Below are 20,485 nucleotides of genomic sequence, written 5' to 3'. Positions count from 1 at the left end.
ACACAGCTAGTAAGTGTCAAGTGTCTGAGGCCGAATTTGAACTCAGGTCTTCCTGAATCCAGGGCCTGTGCTTTATCCATTGCACCACCTAGTTGCCCCCAAATGTTTCTATAATGATATCTTTCCTCCATCAGTAAAGGTAGATCTGTCACACTTGGACTCTAACATATCATTCCTTAGAAGAAGAAGTAGAAATGGCATCAAGGAAAACAAAGATGGCAAAAACTGCTAGACTTCTAAGGGATACAATTTTGAGGATGTTGAAAGATTCATTTTCAAGATGTCTGAAAGATGGCAAGGTATTAAATGCTTGGAATCATCCTCTCAGGTCTATGTCAGCTCCCTGTCTATAATACTATGGACCTGTAAATATAGTCTATCTTTGTGTGCATCAAACAACCTTTTCCTTTAAATTCCTTCTGGCAATTGACAGAGCAGTCACTGTAGTTATTAACTCCTGGCAACCAGTCATCTCTGGGGTGATTAGCCTGGGATTCTTCCACTGTTGAACATTTCTTCAAGTCTAAGGAATGCAGATTGGATTGAAAACATATGCCTTTCAATTACTAAACCACATGGATGAGAATGTATACCAGAGATGAAGCGAGAAGCCAGGAAACATATGTATATGCTGTTATTTGTTTTCTAGGTGTGGCAAGAACCCTTCTAGCTGATCTCAGTATGATAATAACATTTATATATTCTTACTTCTTCACATTAAAAACACCTTTGTGGACATGTTGTTCGGTTGTATCCGATTGGCTCTTTGTGACTCTGCGGACCATAGCATGCCAAGGTCTTTGGGGACATAGAGTTGTATAAACACTTTGAAATGTTCAAAGCATTAAAAAAGAAATTTTATGTCAATGCCTCATAACTAGGCTCTTTAGAGGAAAAGAGGCTTATGAGATAATAAAATTAAGTAACTCTCAGGCTTGGAAAAATCACCCTAATTTGTCATTTTGGACTTCCTTTTGGAATTCTGTCCCAACGTAGGGGCACAAAACTTTTTTCAGAAGTGGGGAAAAGATAACCTATAGGTTGGTAGTAATATATTTTGCCTAACCTCATTGGCTAAATGTGTGGGAATCCATCTCCTATAATTGTTTGATATAGAAAGTGAGACGGTATTGCAGAGACATAATTGTTATTGTCACATCAAAATGCTATGGAGGTGGGGGCAGCTAGGTGGCACAGTGGATAGAGCACCAGCCCTGGATTCAGGAATACCTGAGTTCAAATCCGACCTCAGACACTTGACACTTACTAGCTGTGTGACCCTGGGCAAGTCACTTAACCTCCATTGCCCTACAAAAAAAAGAAGAATGTTTAAAAGCTTGAAAGATCTGTATAGTATTATATGATTACAATATATTTTATCTTTTAATACCATAATAATTCAGAATTCTTCTCTGGTACAAAGGGAGGGCCAAAAATTTTTATGTGGATTTTCCAGATCTCGGGGGCACCATGTCCCTAACCCCCCACCACAACAGGGAAGGGATGACTGTAATTCAGTCAGAAGAGAGAACCACGGTGTAATTAGGAGTGCTGAATTTGCAGTTAGGAAACCTGTATTAAAATCCCATTTCTAAAACTTACTAGCTCTATAAACTAGGGCAACTCACTTTATCTGAATCTGTTTCCTCAAGCGCAAAATGGGGATAATAATATATGTAGTATCTCATAGAGCTTTTGTGAGGCTCAAGCAGTAATAATAATAATCACAACTATAGCATGTATATGCACCTTAAGGGTTGTAAGGCATTTTACATATGTTTTCTCATTTTGTCTTCACAACAACCCTGGGAAGTAGATGCTATTATTATTAAATCTGTATTATTATTAAATGTGAGGCACAGATGAGTTAAGTGGTTTGCTCAGTGTCACATAGCTAATGAGTGAAGCAAAACTTGAATGTGGGTCTTTACTGACTCCCAAATCCAGCATTCTCCTGTGCCACCTAGCTAAGAGAGTATACATGAAGCATTTTGTAAACTCTAAAGTGCTAGATAAATGTTAGTCAAAGTCAATATCTGCATATAAATATGCAAAATGAAAACACTTTTGCCAGAAACATCCTATGTTTTGACTGAACATAGTTTAGTGATATATGTTGTTTGGTTTCCAAAAGAAAATTCTTATTTCTTCTATTTTTAGGTAAATGGAAGATCTGGAGAACAATTTATTACAGACAAGAAAAGCACATAGAATAGAACAAATGGTAGCAAAATGGCTCAGACGATCCCGGGATAATTCACCCAGGTAAGGCTCAACAGAGATTTTATTTTATAAATGTTTTGTTCAGAGTTGGGATCACCTAGTATCAAGCCACTTGAATGTTTTGCTGTTTCTATACATCCTTAAAATTTTTTTTAATCTTATTTCTCCTTGTATCTCTTAAAGTTAGTCAATAAACATTTATTAAGTTCCAGGCACTGTGCTAAAAACTGGGGATATGAATAGAGGCAAAAGACAGTCCCTGCCCTCAAGGAGCTCACAATCTAATGGGGGAAATATCATGTAAACAAATATATACCCAAAAAGCTATATACAGGAATAAACAGGAAATAATCAACAGAGAGAAAACATGAGAATTAAGAGGGATTCATGTAGAAGATAGAATTTTAACTGGGACTTGAAAGAATACGGGGCGGGGAGGGGGCGGCATGCAGCTAGGTGGTGCAGTGGATAAAACACCAGCCCTGGATTCAGGAGCACCTGAGTTCAAATCCATCCTCAGACACTTGACATTTACTAGCTGTGTGACCCTGGGCAAGTCACTTAACCGTCATTGCCCTGGAAAAAAAAAAAAAGGAATACAGGGAAGCTGGAGGTGGAGATGAGGAAGAACATTCCAGACATGAGGAACAGTCATGGTGGGGACAGAGAAAAAGCCCAGAGCTGAGGGAACAGTATCATTGGATTTGATGAGACTAGAAAGATAGGTTGGGGGCAGCTTGTGAAGGACTTAACAGAGGAGTTTCTATTTTGTAGTTGAGACCACAGAAAGCCAAAGGACCTGATTGAAAATGAGAAGTCACATGAACAGTTTTTCATTAAAGAAAATTACTTTGGCAGTAATGTGTAGGATGGTCCAAATGGAATGACTTAAGGCAGAAAGACCAATGAGGAGGCTGTTGCAAAGATGGTAGTTGTATGAGTGGAGAGAGTGGTTAATTGCAAGAGATATTGTAGAAGTAGAAAAGGTATGATTTAGCAACTGAATGAGTAATAATAATAGCTAACATTTATATGGTGCTTTAAGGTTTCCAAAGCCCTTCACATATATTATCTTTTCTTTTCTTTTCTTTTTGCGAGGCAATGAGGGTTAAGTGATTTGCCCAGGGTCACACAGCTAGTAAATATCAAGTGTCTGAGGCTGAATTTGAACTCAGGTCCTCCTGAATCCCGGGCCAGTGCTTTATCCACTGAGCCACCTAGCTGCCCCCACATATATTATCTTGATTGATGCCTACAAAACTCAATGAGATAGGTGCTATTATTGTCTTCATTTTACAGATAAGTAAACTGAAGCTGAAAGAATTTATGTGATTTGTGCAGTGTCATAAGTGTTCGAAACAGGCTTTGTACTTAATTCTTTCTGATTCCAACTCCAGTGCCTTCTCCAAGGTGAGGGAGAGTAAAAAGGAGAGGATAATACCAAGGTTATGAACCTGAGGAAGCTAGAAGGAAGGTATTATCTTCAAGAAAAACAGGGAAGTAGGAAAGGGGAGAGTTTATGGGGAAAAAGCAGTGAATTTAGTTTGAGAGTTTGAGATGTCTCCAAGATGGCCTGAAATACCTGGCACATAATTGGCACTTAATACACGTTTATTCATTGATTCACTGACTCACTGGTGTTGTGGGTCTGAGCTCAGGAAAGAGACTTGGGGCTGCATATATAGATCTGTGAATCATGTATGTGGTTTAACTATCTTAGTTAAACCCTAAGGAACTGGTGAAGTTACTCAGAGTACAGAAGAGAAGAGAACAGGGGCAGCTAGGTGGCGCAGTGGATAAAGCACCGGCCCTGGATTCAGGAGTACCTGAGTTCAAATCCGGCCTCAGACACTTGACACTTACTAGCTGTGTGACCCTGGGCAAGTTACTTAACCCCCATTGCCCCACAAAAAAAAAAAAGACGAGAAGAGAACTTAGGAAAGAATGTTGGGGAACAACTAAAGTAGGAGCAAAGGAGACTGAAAGAAAGCAGTCCGGCTGATAGGAGGAGAACCAGGAGAGAGCAGTATCACAAAAGCCCAGAGAAGAAAGAGTATCCAGGAAGAGAGGAAGGTCAACAGTTATGCAACAATAAAAAAAAAAACAACAACAGTTATGCAACAAAGAAGTACAGGATGATGACTTTGAAAAAAACACATCAGAACTAGATGTGGCAGTGGAAAGGAAGGGACAGATGCAAGAGATATTCTGACCTGGAAAGACTCACATGAACTGATGCAAAGTGAGCAGAACCAGGAAAAAATTGTACACAGTGACAGCAATATTGTGCCACGATCCACTATGATTGACTTAGTTCTTCTGAGCAATACAATGATCCAAAACAATTCCAAATGACTCATGATGGAAAATGCTATCGATAGACAGAGAAAGAACTATGTTTTGTGTGTGTGTGTGTGTGTGTGTGTGTGTGTGTGTGTTTTCCTTTGGCAAACTGTAATTTTCTTGCAAACTGTTTTTTCTTCTACAACATGACTAATATGAAAATAGGTTTTACATTATTGTACATATATGACCTATATCAAACTACTTACCCTCCTTAGAGGGAGGGGAAAAGAGAGGGAGAGAGAAACTTTGTAACTCAAAATTTTATAAAAAGTGAAAGTAAAAAATTGTCCTAACAAGTAATTGTAAAAAATAAAATATTATCAATCGGTAAACAAAAAAAGAACCCCCCAAAAGAGAGATATTCTAGAGGTAGAATTTGCAGGACTTGACAGCTCATAGGATATGGCAGAAGAGGTGAAAGTAAAAAATAAGCAATCAAAAAAACAACACTATAGATGATTTAGAGTCTAGATAACCAGAAACCAGGAAGGTTAGGAGGGAAGGATAGGTTTTAGAGGGAAGATGAAAAATGTGATTATGTATTCAAACAATTTGCTATTTAATATCCTTCTCATGTATGTACTGCCTTTTAACAGCTCATTTCTTTCTTCTAGACCCTTTTACTATTTTAAACAGTCTTCTATACCCTAAAATAAAAGCCGATAGATACTGATCTAATTTTACTGATGCAGAACTTTTGAATGCATTCAGTTTTGAATAGTGTTAATTTTCCTACTCAGACTCTCTGCCTAGTTTGCCAAAGAGAGAAACACAGCTTGTTCAAGTATTTCTGAAGTACCAATTTCTATGAGGGAATAGAAAACTATCATCTTGTTTCTGAATCTCCTTTTTCAGAAAAATAGAAGTGACATTATAGAAGAGTCTGTACTTGGAGATGTTAGTATCACAGACAAACCAACTACATACAGGGCCCAAACTTTAGGTAGCCCCCACTTTTTGTAATGTGGGTTGAGTCATTCTTTCTCAATTCTTCCCTTCAGTGGCCCCATGTATGTCCTCCCTTCATTCAGGATCTGATGGAGTGCTTTGAACTGGGAGAGAACTATGGAGGGAATAAATTGCCTGATCCTAATGACCTCTGAGAGAGTTTTTGGTGTGTGCTGTGGGAGGAGGAGGAGGAAAGAGAGAGAGAGAGAGAGAGAGAGAGAGAGAGAGAGAGAGAGAGAGAGAGAGAGAGAGAGAGAGAGAGAGAGAGAGAGAGAGAGAGAGAAACATGTCTACATTCTTATGGCTTAATCTTTCTATATTAGGAAGCTAATAATAATTAAGAAATCAAGTCCCCAACCAGGTTCATTTTGGTAAGATTCCAGGCTGAATGGATCTCTGCTCTCTGCTCACTTCTTTGCCTCTGCATAATGTCCTGCTATATTGGCCCCTTCCATCATGATTCCCCTTCACAGACAATGAATACACAACCAGAAATATCTAAGGTCTACTGGACATCTAGTAAATTCAAGCAACTTAAACAGAACTTGTAAAGGGAGAGAACAGAGATGACCAAAGCATCTGCTTCTGCCTTTTCAATTGGAGAGGGAAGAGAATGAATGGAAGATCTAACTTCATAGTTCAATACTTATTCTCCTTTTTGAAGAAAAAATATATTAATATTGTACTCTATGTTTTATGTATAAATCTACCAAAAACATTTTGATATCCCGGGTTGAAGTATTTCTAGAATAAAGAAATGTTCAAACTTCATAATCTGCCCCCTTCCACCTCACCTTCATATCCACAGACATCTGTCTATCCAAAATGACTTGAGGTAACATTTATAGGAATCTTGAACAAGGAAAAGATCATAATATGTTAAAATACAATTTGGGGTTAACATTACAAAACAACAGTCACTACTAAGCTTCTTCCTTGATCCCTAACCCTCTAATTCTCCTGAAGTCAATCAAAAGAACTGCCCCTCTGATCAGTGTCTTAACTTTGAATAGAAAAGAAAACAGTGTCTTTGGATGGGTTGTGGCAGGTCTAAAGGTGTGGAGGGGCAGCAAACTGATCTTGGCAGGGGTTTCAACCTTCTTTCAACCATATAGCTTATTTTTCTACCCAAATCAAGCCAGCAAGCATTTATTAAGACATAAAAGGGGATCAGGAGGGGCAGCTAGGTGGCGTAGTAGATGAAGCACTGGCCCTGGAGTCAGGAGGACCTGAGTTCAAATCCAGCCTCAGACACTTGACACTTACTAGTTGTGTGACCCTGGGCAAGTCACTTAACCCCCATTGCTCCTCAAAAAAAGGGGGATCAGGAAAGGCATCTCAACAAAGGAGGTAGTTTACCTGAAACTTTGTAGGAAGCCAAGAGGTAGCGATGAGATGGAAGAGAATTCTAGGCATGGGTGTAGGGGGGTGGGGTGGGGGGACAGCCAGTGAAAAAGCATGGAGTTAGGAGAGTCTTGCTGATGAACATCAATGATGTCAGTGTCCCTGAATCACTGAGTGGGTAGAAGGGTAAGATGTAGGAAGACTGGAAAGGGTCATGTTGTGAAGGACTTTAAATGCTAAGTGGAGGATTTTCTATTACATCCTGCAGGAAATAGGAAGCCACTGGGGTTTTATTGAGTAGGGCAGGGTGACATTGTCAAATCTGTGCTTTACTCCCTTTGCTAAAGGGGAAAAGCCTGGGAAGGGTTTTAGGCTGAATAAAATATTATTATTTTTTTAAACATTTTCAGTTAAACTAAAAAAGGTGTTTGAAATATGCTTCCACACCTACTTGCGAATGCCTCCAGCTGCCCCACACCAGCTGCTTATCATCCAAAGCACATTTCTTCAGAGCTCAGATTCCCCGTCTCTAGATACTCATTGCAGAATGCCTTTCTCTCTTGACTTCCATTCATTCCCTAGGCTCCGCTTCTCCTCCTTTCACCAACCTAAAACGAAACTCCCAAACTCCAGCTTCTTTGTGCTGTTGCCCTGGAGTTCTGCCCAGAGCTCTCAAGAGTCTCTGAGTCTCTCCTAGGGCAGAAGGAAAACAACAGTCTCTTTGAGACCACATTTCCCAAATGCTAGTCTCTAAGAGCCTGTCTTAATGCAGACTTAAGAAGGTTTAGAATACCAAAGTCAGTATAGGAGAAGACAGCAAGCTCCCTTATGTGGCCAGGGCAGGGGGTTTTGGGGTGGGGGTGGGGAGCCTGAGGGCCTCTAGTCACAGCCTTAGTATTGAAGAAGAAGCGGAGGAACCCTGCTGTCCAGGCACATGGTTCTGATCTAGCCCTTGAGTTCTACATTCTATAAGTCAAAGACTTGGCATATATGTGTGGCTGCTGAAAGGGTTACTCATGTCCTGGATGATGGCTCATGCTTCCGAGAAGTGACTAGTTCTTAGGATCTTAACTGGTGTGACTTGGAGGCATGGTACCACAGGGCAAAGAGGAAGTGACATGAGCGGGCTTTAGAGAGGGGAGGGAGAAAATGAAGTTGTCATAAGGGAAGATGGACACCCTGGATGGAGTTAAGTAAAACAGTGGGTTTTTATAGGGTTCTTATCAGAGTCAAACAGGACAAGGCCCTGGGGCCAGGGAGAAGAGAGGTTGGACCTGGGTTGTAGATCAAAGTTCAGGACTGATGCTGACTCAGACCTGGGGGAACATGAGGGAACATGGGAGAATTGGAAGCTAGTTGATATTTAAACTCCTTTGCATGTGAGCAAAGGCAGCATTGCCCTCACTATAGCTCTTACTCTGTCAGGTTAACTCAGGTGGGTTTTTGAGTTCCTCTTCTCCTTCATTTAGTAGGTAGGGGAGGCTACCATATTTCTTACCTCCTTTCTGTCTACCTACAGAGAAATTATCTTTCAAAAGATTGCTCTGATGGGAAGTTTTAAAATTAAAGTTAGAATTGTCCTCATTATTGCTTGAGGAGAATTAATTGCAAGTTGTATTTTAGATAATATCTAATTTTCCTTTCAGCTCCATATTCTGTAACCCTAAGAATTAGATCCCAACTGGGAATCAGTTGAATTTAGATTTTCAGAAAGATAACTCGCTGGATTGAAAGCACCGTTAGAAAAGCCAGTAGGTGATGTAGTGGCCAGGGCCAGTCAATATGGACAGCACCAAGCCTGGAGTTAGGAAGACTCATCTTCCTGAGTTCAAATTTGGCCCCACACACCTCCTAGTTGTGTGACCTTGGGCAAGTCACTTCCCCCCTATTTGCTTCAGTTTCCTCATTTGTCAAATGAGCTGAAGAAGGAAATGGCAAACCACGCCAGTATCTTTGCCAAGAAAATCCCCAAATGGGGTCACGAAAAATTGAACATAACCGAGCCACAAAACCAGTCTATATGAAACACCTCTGTCTCCTCACTAAACATGAAAAAAACCAGAACTGTTTGTGTACAGTGGAGTCATGTGCAGTCATCTCCCCAAATGTCCTTGAGATGTGGCTCCCAAGTCTTCTTTCAAGAGAACACTAAGGGGGCAGCTAGGTGGTTCAGTGGATAAAGCACCAGTCCTGGATTTTCAGGAGGACCTGAGTTCAAATGCGGCCTCAGATGCTTGACACTTACTAGCTGTGTGACCCTGGGCAAATCACTTAACCCTCATTTCCCTGCAAAGAAACAAAAACAAGAGAGCACTGAACAGCTCAGATGATTTTCTATTTTTTCCCTCTTTAAGCTTCTCCTTCCATTGCTTCCCACAATCAGTATTGAATTAGCCCTTTCTCTTCCATCCTCTGATCTGTATCAAAACCTGGGACCCTGTCTACTCCATTTACATAATAGGATTTGTTATGTGTGTTCATTCATATCTGAGACCCATATTTGGGTCCCCTTTCTAGTTCTCTCATTTTATAGGGGAGAAACCCCCCTGAGATGGAAATTATTTGCCAACAGTATCACGGCTAAGTGGCAGAGCTGTAGTCCTTAATAGGCTCTTAATCTAGTGTACTTTCTACAGTGCCATGCTGTTCTGTCTCCGGATCAATATGAGCTATCTATATGAATTATACATAGTGCTGAGATCTAGATATTTTTGCACTCTTAGTGACAGACTGGGTGAAAATCCAGAATGAAAGCTTACTGACATAAGCATTTACTCTGTTGGGTTATTCACTACCTCTGATTGGTAGGGAGTTTAGTAAGATTGATCATTATTCCAGCATAATATAGGAGTGACTCAATTGCTTTTTTCATTTCCTCCTAAAAACTCCCCAGGTGACCCCCAAGGCCAGAATTCTCTGTATGGCCTCAGGGCTAGGTCACCTTCTGTGGTTCATGGCCAGGTATAGAGAATCTTAGATCTAGAGAGATGGAAGCGGGGTGGGGATCCTCAGAAGCTACCTAGCCCAACTCCCTCATTTTGTAGATGAGAAACTGAGTCTCAGGGAGGATTTGCCCAGTGTCATACTGGTCATAAGCATTGTATTGAAATCCTCTAACTGCAGAGCCAGTATTCATTCCATGCTATTATCCCACCTCTCAGAAGGTTCCCAGAACCCTGGATGGGGGCAGAGCCACGGGAACGCTGTATACAGTAACAACGATATTGTTTTTAAAATATCTTTGAGGGGCAGCTAGGTGGCGCACCCCACCCCCCAAAAAATGAGAATGAATAGATAAACTTATACCTGAATTGTTGGATATTTCAAACTGGATGTCCTATAGTCATCCCAAACTTAGTTCCTCCTAAAGAAAACTTGTTATCTTTCCTCCAAAATCCAACCTCTTCCAAAAGTCCTCTCTTATTGCCAAGAGCACCACCATCTTTCCATTCACCCAGGTTTGGTACCTTAGTGTCATTCTCAACTCCTTACCTCTCAATACCTCTCATTCATCCCCTTCTCTCCACTCATAAAATCAGCATCCTACTCCATGCCCTCATCACTTTTCACAAGTACTATTGCTGTTGCCTTCTAATTGGTCCCCCTTCTCTATGCCAATTCATCCTCTATATCACTGTCAAAGTGATTATCCTAAAGGATATTTCTAACCATGACCTTCCTCCTGCTACTTAATAAACTCCTATGACTCAACAAGACTAACATGGTAATAATGTTTTGCATGATTGAACAAATATAACAGTCAACTTGCTTACTGTCTCAGGGAGCAGGGAGGTGAAGGAGGGAGAGAGAAAATTTGGAACTCAAAAAAAAATGTTTTTAATGGATATTAAAGGACAGCTAAGTTGCTTTGGCTTTGCAAGCTGTTCATTTCTTCCTTTAGGTGTTTTGACTTAAAAAGTTAATCTATACACTTACTAGCTGTGTGACCCTGGGCAAGTCACTTAACCCCAATTGCCCCGCAAAAAAAAAAAGTTAATCTACACCTAAGTATACAGTCATCACTTGGTTATGGTTTTGTCATTGACTGAGATATATATATATATATATATATATATATATATATATATATAAAACCTGTTTTTCTACGCAATTTTACTTTTTCTATCAAGAAGAGAACTCAAGCAGCTAATGAAATATATTTTAGATTGAATTTCAATATGTTGAAAAAGTAATATTTATAGGACGAGATTTAAAGAACTATGCCTTAGGTATGCTTTGGTATCTTTCTCGCTGTTCCTCAAACACTGATATAGCTCTGGTTCTTAACACCCCTCTCCTCTTCCCCCCAGGAGTGGAGTAGATTGCTGCTTTTGAATTGCCCCAACTTGACTCTTGTCAAAAGCTTCTACAAAACAACTTAATGTCAGGGCTTTATTTGGCCTTCCTAGACTTGCTGACCAGTCAGAAGGTTCCTGTTCTCTACTCCTAGCCTTTTCCCAGAGCTCTTTCCATGATCAGAAATCACAAAGGGGGTAGGGGAAGAGAGAAGGCTTATTGATATTTTCTAGTGTAAAACCCTAAGAATTGCTATTTTTCTTTATTACAAAAGGATTTCTCTCCCCCCTTTTTTCTTAGTCTTAGCTCGTTGCCATTTGAAGCTCTCAGACTCAGTAACTAAATTGAGAATTGTAAACTCAGATGTTTTGATTTATCTGCTTTCTTTTAATGAGCTTGGAACTACTAGAATTTATTATACTATAACTTTTAAAGTATGCTTTCAATAACATAAGGTCTTTAAACTGAGATACAAAATTTATAGACAATATGATATAATTCAAATACAAGTTCTTGCATCCCTGAATACCTCAGCCTGGATGCTGGTTAAATCTGTAAGGGTGGGAACTGACCCCACTAGAGGCAGCTAAGCTGTTCAGTGGATAGAGCACTGAAACTAAAGGCAGGAAGACCTGAATTCAAATTTAGTCTGAGACACTTCTGGGCAAGTCTTTAACCTCTGTCTGCCTCAATTTCCTCTTCTATATAGGTATAATAATAGCACCCATCTTCTAGGGTAATGTTGTAAGGATCAAATGAGATAATATCTGCTAAGTGTTTAGCAGTCCCTGACACATAGTAAATGCTTGTTTCTTTCTTTCCTTCCCATTTTAATTAAACACATCCACATCCCATTAATGTAATGAATAAGATCACCCTGATACAGGTGAGACCATTTCTTCTAGTTACCAAATCAGTAACTCCAAGGTGTAAAATAGGTGTAAACCATTTCTAGATACCTCTATTGAATTAATGAATTATAAACTAGTTATTTAAAAGTCCTTGATCAATTTGGAAGGAGTTAAATGCTTTGCTTTGGTATTCCACCTCATCATCAACCACTCACTGCCTCTTTGATTAGGAGGTGGGGCCATCAACTCCAAACTGCTATTCAAGGAGAGACATCAGCTTATACATCTCATTTCTTACCAAGCTATACTTCTTTGGGACTTCACCAGGCTCCCTAAGTTGGGTCTTCCCCCCCCCACACTTTCAGCTTCCTTTTGTGTGTTGTCTTCCCCTGTTAGATTGTAAGCTCCTTGAGGGCAGGGACTGTTTTTCTTTAATGCCTGATACATAGTAGGTGGTTAATAAATGTTTATTGACTCTTGACTATGAAACAAGATAATACATATCAGGATTAGTTGAAGAGAATCCACCACATCCTGTGAGGCTTGGATAGAAACAGCAAGCCAGGTTGGAAATCTGGCTGGCATAGTGGTTCCCCTCCCTTGAAGAGATATTGGGGCCAAGGGGAATGTTTCACTCTCTTTCTCCAATCCTTAATCAGAGAAAAAACTTCTTGACTTCAGAGAATGGAAGATTTGGACTTCCCACTGACAATGGTAGCAGAGTCCCAATTTATCATCAGTGGCCTGAAAAGCAATAAACTAGATACACATGTGGAAAGTCAACTTTAGGCCTCTAAAAGAGCTCCAATCCATGGAGCCCAGCAGATAACTACACCCAACCCAGGGGAACTCCTGAGGATTCCATGAAGGGAGAAAAACCCCTTCAGTCAGGAGCCATGAGTTTATGCTTTGGCCACACAAGCTTCAAGTTGGCATCTCTTCTCCCCTGGACTCTTTATGTATTTGGAAGAAGGTGCATCCCAGACTTTGGGGGAATGTTTTGACACCAACTGTAACTATATTAGTTTAGTCAGTGTTGCTGTTGACTCTTTGTGACTCCATGGACCATAGCATGTGTAGGAACCAATTTTTAATTGGGCTAGGCGGCTTGCCACAATATTGGGGCAAGGAAGGAGACCAACAGCCTTCCTCAAAACAGAGCAGGATTTATTTAACAAGAACGAACTTAAAAAAACACAAACAGGATCAGTAGGATTAAGGGAAAGGAAATAAAAATGGGGAAAGGGAAATTATACAACCTGAACAACACCACCGCCCAGGAATCAGCTGAGAACACACAGCAGCGTCCTGTAGCTAGAATGACGAAAAATCTCCCTTCTTCCTAGCAGACCTCAGGCTGACCACACACAGCCCCCAGCCAATTGGCTGGCCACTCTGATAGTCACATGACTACCCTCACTGGGCTTCCAATCATTATAATTTTCTAGGCCCATATAGGCATCTGCGAGTGGTGATGACGTGAGGTGCCAGCACCATGGCAACGACTACAACCAGTGGGTGGAGCACCGTGCCGTTTGCAGAGCTTAAAATTCTAGCCAAAAGATGGGGTCATAAAAACCTCAAATAACAAGTAATTCTCTACACATGCCAGGTCCTTCTGTCCTCTGCTATCTCCCCAAATCTTTCTAAGCTCATTTTTGTTGCTTCCATGACACCGTCTATCCACCTCATCCTCTGCTGTCCCCTTTTCTTTCTGCCTTCAATCTTCTTCAGCATCAGAGTCCTTTTCAATAAGTCCTATCTTCTCATTATGTGGCCAAAGTGTTTACGCTTCAGCTTCATTCAGTATTTGTCCTTCCAATGAATAGTCAAAATGAACTTCTTTAAGTAATGACTGGTTTGATCTCTTTGCTGTCCAAGGAACTCTCAAAAGTCATCCCCAGGGGCAGCTAGGTGGCGCAGTGGATAGAGCACCGGCTCTGGAGTCAGGAGGACCTGAGTTCAAATCCGGCCTCGGACACTTAACACTTACTAGCTGTGTGACCCTGGGCAAGTCACTTAACCCCAACTGCCTCACTAAAAAGAAAAACAAAGTCTTCCCCAGCACCACAATTTGAAAGCGTCGATTCTATGGTGTTTAGCTTTCCTTATAGACCAACTCTCAGTCATACATTACCTCTGGAAAAACCATAGCTTTTACTTAGCAGATTTTTAGTCCACTGTCCAGATTGACCATAGCTTTCCTTCCAAGAAGCAAGCTTGGGGGTTTTTTTGTTTGTTTTGTTTGGGAGGTTTTTGGTTTGTTTGGGTTTTTTTTTTTTTGCAGGGCAATGAGGGTTAAGTGACTTGCCCAGGGTCACACAAGTAGTAAGTGTCAAGTGTCTGAGGCCAGATTTGAACTTGGGTCCTCCTGAATCCAGGGCCGGTGCTTTATCCACTGCACCACCTAGCTGCCCCCTCAAGCATGGTTTAATTTCATGGCTTTAGTCACCATCTGCAGGGATCTTTGAGCTCCAAAATATAAAATCTGACACTACTTCCATTTCTTCTCCCTCTATTTGTCAGGAAGTGATGGAACCAGAGGCCATGATCTTAGCTTTTTTGATATTAAGCTTCAAGCCAACTTCTACACTCTCCTCTTTCATTCTCATCAAGAAGCTTCATAATTCTTCTTTACTTCCCACCACCGGAGGCTTCCAAAGTCTAATTACCTCTAAATAGCTAATTTATATCACCTGAAAGTAATTTATGAGTATACCAGTGGTAGGTCATAGTACTAGAGAAACCAACCCCTGACTCTTCATAAGTTACCCCCAAGACCTCGAGGTAAGAAGTAACCAACCACCCTCTAGGAATGACCTGCCCAAAGCAAGTAGGTGTCGAGAGTCAGTACTAGACATCAAAAACCAAACTTCATCTCTTTCTTTTCAAACCTGTTCTTCCTTCTTCCTTTGGATGTTCCTATTTCCATCATTAGTGCCAGCAACTGGGTCTTCCAGATGGACGATATTAAAGATGTTATGATAGAAATTAAAGTAAACCAAGCCACAAATTTCCAAGGATATTCAATTTACTGGTAAGGCTAGCAATTGCCAATTAAAGGGGTCTTTAGTTCTTCAACAAGAAAAAATACCTTGAATGAGGGCAGAGATATCATTTTTACAGACAAAAGAAAGAGTACCCACAACCTAGAAGGCAGCATCATAAATGGGAAAACAATATGATTGGCTGGAAGTTTAGAATGCAGGGCTAATGACAACCCCTCCTTCCATCTTGTTGCTATGGTAAGCTCTTTGCTGGGGTCTACCTGTATCACTAGTTGATATCACAGAGATAACAGCCAGACTTTCTTTTTTTAGTAATATTTTATTTTTCCCAATTACATATGAAGAAAAAGTTTAATATTCATTTTTCAAAAAATTTTGAGTTCCAAATTTTCTCCCTCCCCTGCTTCTCCCCTCCCTAAGATGGTAAGCAATTTGATAAAGATTATATATATGCAATCAGGTAAGACATATTAGTCATGTTGTGAAATTTAAAAAACCAGAATGAAAGAAAAAGACCATGAAAAAAACTTAAGTGAAAATTGTATGCTTCAATATGCATTCAGACTCCATCAGGTTTTTTTTTGTTTGTTTGTTTTGGTTTGGTTTTGCAGGGCAATGAGGGTTAAGTAATTTGCCTAAGGTCACACAGCTAGTAAGTGTAAACTGTCTGAGGTCGGATTTGAACTCAGGTCCTCCTGGCTCCAGAGCTGATGCTCTATCCACTGTGCCACCCAGCTACCCTCTTTTTTAAAAAAAATACTCATCAGTTCTTTTTCTAGAGGTGGATAACATTTTTCATCATAAGTCCTTCAGAATTGTCTTGAATCATTGTATTGCTGAGAAGAGCTAATTCATTCATAGTTGATCATTGCACAACGTTGCTGTTACTGTGTATGATGTTCTCCTGGTTCTGCTCACTTCACTTTGGATCAGTTCATGTAAGTCTTCCCAGGTTTTTTCTGAATGCATCCTTGCTTGTCATTTCTTACAGCACAATAGTATTCCATTACTTTTACATAAGAAAACTTGTTCAGCCATTCCCAATTGATGAGTATCCCCTTAATTTCCAATTCTTTGCCACCACAAAAAGAGCTGCCATAAGTATTTTTGTACAAATAGATCCTTTTCCCTTTTTAAAACTATCTTTGGGATACAGACCCAGTAGTGGTATTACTGGATCAAAGGGTATGCAAAATTCTATAGCCCTTTGGACAAAGTTCCAAATTGCTCTCCAGAATGGTTGGATCAATTCACAACTCCACCAACAGTGCATTAGTGTTTTCTCCAACTTTTGTCATTTTCCTTTTTTGTCATAGTAACCAGTATGTGAGATGGTACCTCAGAGTAGTTTTAATTTGCATTTCTTTAGTCAATAGCAATTTAGAGCATTTTTTCACATGATTATAGATAACTTTGATTTCTTCCTCTGAAAACTGTTCATATCTTTTGACCATTTATCAATCAGAGAATGACTTGTATTCTTATGAATTTGACTTCGTTCTCTATATATTTGGGAAATGAGGCCTTTATCAGAGACACTTCTATAAAAATTATTTCCCATCTTTCTGCTTTCCTTCTAATCTTGATTGCATTGGTTTTGTTTGTTCAAAACCTCTTTAATTTAATATAATCAAAATTATCCATTTTACATCTCATAATGCTCTCTTATTTGGTTATAAATTCTTCCCTCTTCCAAAGATCTGACAGGTAAACTATTTCTTGCTCTCCTAATTTACTTATGGTATTATCACCATTGATGTGTAAATCATGTACCCATTTTGACCTTATCTTGATAGAAGGTATAAGATTTTGAGACCAGACTTTTTTTGTGGGGGGGTGGCAATGAGGGGTTAAGTGACTTACCCAAGGTCACACAGCTAGTAAGTGTCAGGTATCTGAGGTCAAATATGAACTCAGGTCCTCCTGAAACCAGGGCTACTGCTTTACCCACTTCACCACCTAGCTGCCCCTGAGACCAGACTTTCTTGAAGGACAGTCAGAGATAACAGACCAAACTCACCTGGAATCCACCTGAATCCTTCAAGAATAACAGATTCTTTGACATAAGAATAGAATAGAACAGGGATTAGCAGGAAAACTGAACTTCTAAACTTAATTAACTCAGAGAGGAAAGCTGAACTTATGGACTTAACTCAGAGGCAAAGAAATGTTGACTTAGTATACACAATGTTGGCCATGATACAGAACAGAATCGGTTACAAAAATGGAGACAGTATCAATTTGATTTTTTCAGAGAGAAATGTCAGGACTAGAAGTAGTAGTTGAGACTGTCTTAGATTAGTTTAAGGAAAGATTGTAGAGAGAATAGAGAAGAAAATTTAGGATTTGAAGCTAAAACGAATGTCATTTTCAGAACAAAACTTTCTTTAATATTGTGAATGAATTTGTACTTTTCCATTGTAAAAATAGAAGAATAACATTGGTTTTATAATGTGGCCAGTAAATGCAGAATAAAACATGCAGTTAGATGACTAAGCTTATTGATATTTTTGAGTGCTTTGAATATGGAAGTGCTATCATAAAAATAATTACCTATAGCCATATACTTACATAATCCTTTATCAAATAAAATTAAAATAAATAAAGAATATTTAATGACAATAAAATAAAAATTAGTTCATTAAAATGAAAGTATAGCCTTCTTTGGGGAAAAATGTAAGGTAGTGACTTATCTGTATTCCCAGTTGTTTGATAACTATTAAATAAATTGTTTCCCCATAATCTAGCACCATCAACGATGTGAATTCTACATACAATTAAAATTTATCCCTTAAGGACAACATTTTTATTATTTTAGATCTAAATATTTCTAAAGTATATTACATGCCTCTTTGCATTGTTTGAACATAATGTCAGTCAGTCACTTAGCATTAATTAAATACCTTTTGTGTTCAAGGCACTATGCTAAGCCCTGGGGATATAAAGAATGGCAAAACCAAACCACAGTTCACAGTCTTGGGGGAGGCGGGGGAAGGAGACAACATGCAAACAAGTATGTACAAACAAGGTGTATACACAGATTTGTGCTAGTGCCAACCCTGACTAGCTTGTGAGAGCAGATTGAGCATTTATACCTTGTAGAGCTGGAAATGCAGCAAATCTGGGATTGATATTTTGTTTTATTAATTATATAAACTTAAGAAAATGAAGGACAAAATGTTAATCATGCAGATTTTTTAATTGTATCCTGCAATTTTCCTCCCAGAGATCCAGTTGTTAAACATTTACCACTATACACACAGGCCAATATTGAGGGTTAGTTTCATAGGAAAGGTATTAAGGAGATCTTTAAAATGCCACTTATACTCTAACCTTTCTTTTATTCCCTGGAAGCCATTATTATGAATGTCACATGTTAGATTATGACATTATGATGGTCATAGAAGCTAATTGAGCCCAAACTCTAAAACTTTACATTTTAAGAGAATATACTGGTCCTTAAATTTTTTTTTTTCTATTTCCCCATTACTATCGGGATAGCAGCTATTACTTCTTGCTGCCAGTGTGCCTTACTTTAAGCAGTTGGTTTTTCTATGGTCCATACAATCAATTCTCTAAGCCTGTACAAGATACATCTAAAATGGCAGTAAATATTTTACTGAGGGATGTAGTATAGAGAAAATAACACTGGTCTTGGGGTCAGAAGGCCTGAAATGGATATTTACCAGCCCTGATACTTACTATGTGATCCCTGCAAATCATTCAGCCTTTGACTAGATAAATGTGATCTTATAACCCAAAGTCTTAGGCTACCATTTGAAATGTAGCTCAAGGCTGTTTTAGTTGTAAACCTCCTGAAAATGACTTCAGGGGCAAGGCACACCTGGGGTCAGCATCCATTCAAAACCACAGCTCACTAAACTCTTCGGCTGTGTGTGTGTGTGTGTGTGTGTGTGTGTGTGTGTGTGTGTGTGTGTGTGTGTGTTTTAAATCAGAAAAATAAGAGGACATGCTAGTTCAAGGCAAAAATATATTTAAGGAAATAGTAGTGAATCAGTGAAAATGTAGATTCTCTCTCCCCCTTCAGTGTACCCATTTCTCACAGATTACTGCAATCACTGAGGAAGAACAAACATAAGTGGAGAATATGTTGTATCCAGAGAAAACAAAGGCAGGAAAACCATGTGGCCAGAGAACATGTAGAAGCAGGGCATCTCTCATGTCCCTCCTGAATCCCACCCCATATGCCTGCAGTGACCCCTGGTCCGTTGATGTCATTGGGCTCCAGGTTGCCTTCTCTGCTTCTGAAAATTGCTATCTCCCTCTCATGGTCTATTCTCTCCGCCGCACTGTCATCTGCTGGCTGTCGACTGAATTACAACCCATATGCAGCCTTAGAGAGGAGGAGGGATTTTGCTTCTTTTTAGCTCTTAGCCCCAAGTGGGTTGTCTCATTACCCTCATACACCTCTCCCCCCCCCCCCAAGGACGTAGGCATTTATGTGTGTCTTTTTAATTACATTGCTTTTGCTTCTGTTGTAACTCCTTAAATTAATCTAATCTTTGAGCTAGGGTCAGACAATTCCTTTCATTTACAATCTCATTCTTTGGGTTATTACTAATTACTCTTCAAATTTCATTGAAAGGGGGCAGCTAGGTGGCGCAGTGGATAAAGCGCTGGTCCTGGAGTCAGGAGGACCTGAGTTCAAATCCGGCCTCAGACGCTTAACACTTACTAGCTGTGTGACCCTGGACAAGTCACTTAACCCCAATTACCCCACAAAAAAAGTGGCTACTGGGGGGCAAGGGGCAGCTAGGTGGTACAGTGGCTAAAGTACTGGCCCTAGACTCTGCAGGACCTGAGTTCAAATCTGGCCTCAGACACTTGAAACTTAATAGCTATGTGACCCTGGGCAAGTCACTTAACCCTCATTGCCTGGCCTTTTAAAAAAAAAAAAGGTGGTTACTGGGATTGAAGGGTTGGTAACCTTTGTCTTTTTTTCTGACTGCAATGAACTCATAGCACTCCTTACAGAAAAAAAAATGACTAAAAAGGTATAGTTAAACATAGCTACTAGAGAAGTTTCTCAATTTCCAGATATTTTCATTAGTTTTTAACTATATAAGTGATCTTACTTTAAGAAGATCACTTCTTAAAGGGATTTGTGACTAGAGACAGGAAATAATACTGAGAGAAACAAGAAATAATATCTGTCAAACTAGGAAAATTATTAAAAACTCAGAAAGAATAAGAGGCTGGGACCACTCAGTGTAAGGGCAAATAGTCCTCTACACCATTATTGACTTGGCTATTCTACATGTTATGATAGTCAGTGAGTACCATGAAACATCAAGGAAAAGTTAAATTATTTTCAGTATCTTCTGTTTCAAAAGTCCATGAAGTATGTAAATCAATTTAAAAACAATTTGTAACGATAATTGTGCTACTTAAAGGGATAAGGTTCCATTTTGATGATATCCTATTGTCTTTATGTAAAGTTTTTTATAT

The 20,485-nt window shown here is 39.5% G+C and overlaps 1 protein-coding gene across 2 annotated transcripts in view; it reads left to right on the top strand.

The window, feature by feature from the left end:
* Nucleotides 1–20,485, top strand: part of FRMPD1 (FERM and PDZ domain containing 1) — a 142,651-nt gene that overhangs the window by 66,870 nt on the left and 55,296 nt on the right. For both annotated transcript variants that reach the window (XM_043972109.1, XM_043972102.1), the window contains exon 2: nucleotides 2,161–2,265. In XM_043972109.1, coding sequence (XP_043828044.1) covers nucleotides 2,165–2,265 — 101 coding nt within the window. In that variant the 5' untranslated portion in view covers nucleotides 2,161–2,164. The remainder of the gene's footprint in view (nucleotides 1–2,160; nucleotides 2,266–20,485) is intronic.

This window comes from Dromiciops gliroides, chromosome 1 (assembly GCF_019393635.1).
Source record: "Dromiciops gliroides isolate mDroGli1 chromosome 1, mDroGli1.pri, whole genome shotgun sequence".
Lineage (NCBI taxonomy): Eukaryota > Metazoa > Chordata > Mammalia > Microbiotheria > Microbiotheriidae > Dromiciops > Dromiciops gliroides.
Note: the sequence above shows the minus strand (reverse complement) of the source record. Positions and strands in the feature narration are given on the sequence as shown.